This window comes from Pundamilia nyererei, unplaced genomic scaffold (genome assembly GCF_000239375.1).
Source record: "Pundamilia nyererei isolate P.nyererei 1_Seehausen unplaced genomic scaffold, PunNye1.0 scaffold00262, whole genome shotgun sequence".
Lineage (NCBI taxonomy): Eukaryota > Metazoa > Chordata > Actinopteri > Cichliformes > Cichlidae > Pundamilia > Pundamilia nyererei.
In genome coordinates this window covers 37,130-42,284 of record NW_005187663.1, presented here as the reverse complement: position 1 = coordinate 42,284, position 5,155 = coordinate 37,130, and the positions used below count along the sequence as shown (strand labels likewise).

General features: G+C 40.5%; 1 protein-coding gene across 1 annotated transcript in view; it reads left to right on the top strand.

Moving 5' to 3' along the window:
• The window catches only part of galcb (galactosylceramidase b), a 42,079-nt gene continuing 36,924 nt past the window's right edge, over window positions 1–5,155 (top strand). The window contains exons 1-7 of the mRNA XM_005750107.2: window positions 1–203; window positions 356–424; window positions 500–563; window positions 889–1,002; window positions 1,502–1,641; window positions 2,533–2,571; window positions 2,758–2,885. Coding sequence (XP_005750164.1) covers window positions 63–203; window positions 356–424; window positions 500–563; window positions 889–1,002; window positions 1,502–1,641; window positions 2,533–2,571; window positions 2,758–2,885 — 695 coding nt within the window. The 5' untranslated portion in view covers window positions 1–62. The remainder of the gene's footprint in view (window positions 204–355; window positions 425–499; window positions 564–888; window positions 1,003–1,501; window positions 1,642–2,532; window positions 2,572–2,757; window positions 2,886–5,155) is intronic.

Below are 5,155 nucleotides of genomic sequence, written 5' to 3'. Positions count from 1 at the left end.
TGCGCTGTCATGTGATAGAGAATGTGCGCGCGCGTACAGCGTCTTGTCAGCTAGCGCTCAGGATGGACTGCAGAGAGTCGGCGTTATTAGTGTCCGTTCTCCTCTTGGCTTTGGCTTTGTGCTCTGCTCAGAATTATGTCCTGAGCGATGACGGGGGTCTGGGAAGGGTTTTTGATGGAATTGGAGGTTTAAGCGGCGGAGGGGTGAGTTTAGTGTATTTTACTAGAGTACTTCCTTGTACAACACTGCCTCCACAGGAACAATCTGATCTATGCATGCCTGCCTGCATGTTTCTGTTTCTCTGATTAGCTTATTATTTTACTAACATAACATTTCTACGTGTGCCTTAATGTAGGCGACGTCTCGGTTACTGGTGAGTTATGCGGAGCCGTACCGCAGCCAGATACTAGACTTCCTGTTTAAGGTACGACAGAAGCAACTCATTCACACAGTTCAGTTTTAAGCACGGGAACTCACTGCTCTGTGTTCCTATTTTCAGCCAAACTTTGGAGCTTCTTTGCACATTCTGAAGGTGGAGATCGGAGGAGATGCGCAAACTACTGGTAAAGTACATTTAGTCACACTACATTTCTGACAGTTTCTAATTTGTTACTTGTTACATTTCCATTTCTCTGCTGCCAGGTCTGAAATGCATTATGACACACAGCTAAAGTCCAGCAGAATGACATAAATTCCTTCTTAACAAGGAAACACTTGTGACATCTGCTTCATATGGATCTTAAAGTCTTGTATGGATAGGATATTGGCTATAATTACCACATATTTTGGTGCTGGGGTCGTGATAGACACTTTGGATCATAGTATAACTTCAAGAATAAACTGACTCTCTCCATTTTTTTGGTATTATTGAACCTCTGATTTGATCAGATGGAACAGAGCCGTCTCACATGCGCTATGAAAATGATGAGAACTACTACAGAGGCTACGAGTGGTGGCTTATGAAAGAGGCCAAGAAGAGGAACCCAAATATCACACTCATAGGTAAGAAGGAACATTGTTTCCTTTTCTGTCTGATAACTTGACAGCAGTAAACCAAAACCAGTAGACATCAGAGGGAAAATGTCATAGTAGGAAACTGAGATTTAGAATCTACATGTGTTGTTACAAATGACCACTCCTGCTTTTCTTGGCATGAACACATTTGGTATTACTGGCAAACCTCATGGAATTTCTGCCAGAACTTTCCACCCATTTACTTCTATCCGGAGATTTTTTTTTTTTTTTCATTTATTTTTTTTTAAAAATTTGAATAAAGTAGTTTTGATATAAAGGTTACAATTCAATGCATGCAGTTATTTTATATGGAATGTAAATAATACAATAATATTATTGATATTATTGAAAACTTTAACAAGTCTGCTCAGTTTGTTGGATAGATGGTGGGGGTGATTGGAAATGTGACCAGATAGTGAAATTTATATTAAATGTAACACAAAAAGAATCATTGTCTTTTCTTGTGTGTCTGCTTGTTTTCATATAGGTTTGCCCTGGGCGTTTCCCGGTTGGGTGGGCCGTGGCAAGAACTGGCCCTATGACTACCCGGATGTCACTGCAACATATGTGGTGAACTGGATCCTTGGTGCCAAGCAGTACCATGACCTAGACATTCAGTATGTTGGGGTGTGTATACCACTTCTCAGATTAGAATGCAGCTCTGCACAAACCCACAAAATTCATGCAATAATCATCTCTACTTCAACACATTGCTTTTGTGGTCCTTACAAAGGCTGCTTCCTCAAAAAGTGAGTGCTTTGCAGCTTGGTGGCTTTTGGCATGTTTTGAACTTTCCTTTCATAACAGGATTATAATTAATTAATATAGCTATTAATTATAATTCTTTGTTACATTTCAAACACACACATTCATTTTTGAGCTCTGGTTAAACTGTTTGAACATCTGACTGCTTGCATTATCTCTCAGTATCTCTGGCATTCTCAGGATTTTAATAACCAAAAGTAGTAATGGCCAAAACTTCTAAACACTAAGCAGTTATTTGCAGCCACCTAGTGACAGTAAATTCTCTAATGTAAGTCCTGTTACCAACTTCTGTATTTCATCAAATATAAACCAGGAATTGGAACAAAGATGGACCTCTAGTAGCAGATGTGAATATGGTCAATGTGACCAAGTGAAAGCCAGCCCACAAACACAGGGAGGAAAAAAGTAGTTCTGTTAATGTTAAATGTTACTTATTGCTCTCTAAAGTAACTTACATGGCTTTGATTCATTCATGTTGTCTTAATCCTGTGCGGCTGTTGTTGCATGGAATTAGCCCTGTTAGAAAATGAAGGGTTTCTGTTCACTAAAGTGTGACTTTAACATGGTAAGTGGGAACATATCAAAACCTGACTTTGTTGTAAAATGTGACAGATGACATTTATTAGTTGCTTAGTACTGAAGGCCTGCCTGGAATATAAAAGCTTTACCACGTGATACTGGATTGATGGATTTGCAGGAAATTGAGCCTGCAAAAGTTTGTTTGCAAACTAAAATTCTCTTTCATCCATTTAGATCTGGAATGAGCGAAGCTTTGACATCAAGTACATTAAGGTAAACATAACTTACTGTTATCTTTCATTGTACTTTTGTCATAATGAGTAGCCTGCAGTGTAAATTGAAGTAGAAAAACAGCCACTAACATTGAGTTGTCCTACTGAGAGATGCAGTGTGACGGTGTTTGGGATGATTTTAAAGCTCTAGCCGAGTTCCACTGAGAGCATGTCTTTGTCGCCAAAGGTGCTCCGGAACATGCTGGATAAAGTTGGTCTAATTGGTGTTGGCATCATCGCAGCAGACGGCGATTGGAGCGTCGCTAATTCTATGATCCTTGACCCATATCTTAATAATTCTGTTGATGTGATTGGGTAAGTACAGAGTCTCAAGAAGTTTGAAATGAAATGCTCCCACTGCGTAAATCATTGGACCAGATGGCACAGTAAAAGCAGAACTTTTACCATGTGCTATAAGTTTACTTGAAGGCTATTTGGTGCTTGACAACTGATTGCGTAAATCCGAAATGTCCACTGAGTTTGGGTGCGTCTCTGTTAAAGCACACTCTTCTTCCACAAGTACCCAGCTGAATGTTTGTGGCTGTTATTTTGCTGGACTTGAAAGATAAAGTCGGAGCTGAATCATGTGTAGGTGTGTTGCTGCTGAAAAAAAAATTTCAGATCTGCCACATTTCTTAGGTGGTTTTAAAGCTGCATTAAAAAAATGTTTTTAAATATGAATATTGACCCAATACAGAAAGTAATCATAAGTGCTGAGAATTTTTTTTTATTGAATTTGCATCTGTCTCTCCTGGGTGACAGCATGTTGATGTGCTACTGTAGGAAAAAACGAATGACTACAGTTGTGCCACACACTTATACAATCAAGCACCTAGGCATGCAGACTGCTTCTACAAACATTTGTAACAGAAGGGGTCGCTCTCAGGAGCTCAGTGAATTCCAGTGTGACGCCGTGATAGGATGCCACCAGGACAACAAGTTGTTTTTCAAGAGTTGGGTTCAGCCTCTTATTTCCAGTGAAAAGAAACAGTCCATAGATCACAGTTTTGAGCCATTTTATTGATTTATTGGTTTTAACTCAGTAGGCGTGATTGCGGATGCCACGCAGTTGCATCCACACTGCCCCACTACAAACACATAGTGAAACACTGTCAGTCATGGACTGACCCATTAACATTACTGAAGCAGTGTAGGATCATCTTGACAGAACAGAACAAATGGCCTGTAAATGGTAAATGGCCTGTATTTATATAGCGCTTTACTAGTCCCTAAGGACCCCAAAGCGCTTTACATATCCAGTCATCCACCCATTCACCCACACATTCACACACTGGTGATGGCAGCTACATTGTAGCCACAGCCACCCTGGGGCGCACTGACAGAGGCAGCTTGTTAAGGAATAAAGGTAACCATACCAAATATCAAGAGTTAGTGTAAAAGCAGATGAAGCTGATCACCAGCCTCAATCCCTGCCCCCCTCAAATTCCCTTTCCTGGACACATGACTGTGATAGCTGGCCTGGTGAAGAGACAGCTGGAGTGAATGCATCTATGTTCCGTTTCCTAGTGTAATATAAAGAAAAAAAAGGAAAGGTTCAAGACTTTACAGTAACATTGTAGCATCAGAGAGCACCAAAATATATCAAACATTATATGAAGGACTGGGAGCCATAACCTCAATGATCACTTATAATATCTTCTCTTCTCTTTTGGCTCTCGGCGAAGGCAGTTGCACTTTTCTCCTCTCCTCCTTCCCCTTATCTTCCCTGCTTAGCCTCTTGTGCCCTTGTCTTGTCTCGTGTTTTTACTTTTCCCTGGAACAGTCTCTCACTGTCGTTCTCTAAAACCTAAAATAGAATTATGGATTTGATCAACTGGTCTCTGAATGCTATTGACACCCTTTTCTCAACGAGAAGTCTGGGCTTGGGAGAGCCCGAGTGCCCTGGAGGTACTTTCCCTGCCGGATACACGATGGACGGGTGGCAGACATAGAGGATCGTGTGCTTGGCGGGACTGTCGATCGAGGACGCTGAAGATATCTACCTATTCGGAACCATGATAACAGGGTTCTTGCTGATCGGAGCTGGCTTGGCCCTGGCTTATCGGAGAATTAAGAAAGCGGAACCGGCTGTTCAAACCCCTCCAAGGCTGCCCACTGGGATTGAAACGGTGGGACGAGGCGCGACTTCTCAGAAAGAGCTCACTGAATGCAGCATGGTTAAGATCTTGGAGAAGCTTACAGCTGCCGTGAATACTCAGAATAAGACCTCTGAGTAGAGCTGGGCAATATAAGATTTTTTCACATCACGAAATGTTTTTTTTCATTTCAGGCGATAACGATATCTATCATGATATAAGCCAAATAACTATATTTGTAAGATTTAAATGTGCCGTTGCTCACAAGTAAAGTGTGAAATAATCAGCAGCTTGTTTTTATTTAAATATTTATTTCCCATAATAAGTTCAACAGGGTAGATGTACTTAAGGAGCATGAGACTTTTTCAGATAAATAAAGGCAAATATTGCAAACTACACAAAAGGCTATGGAACGTCAGGACTGCCATAATGAATTAATTAAATACACCATTAAATAATTAATTAAATGTGACAATAATTAATTAAAAT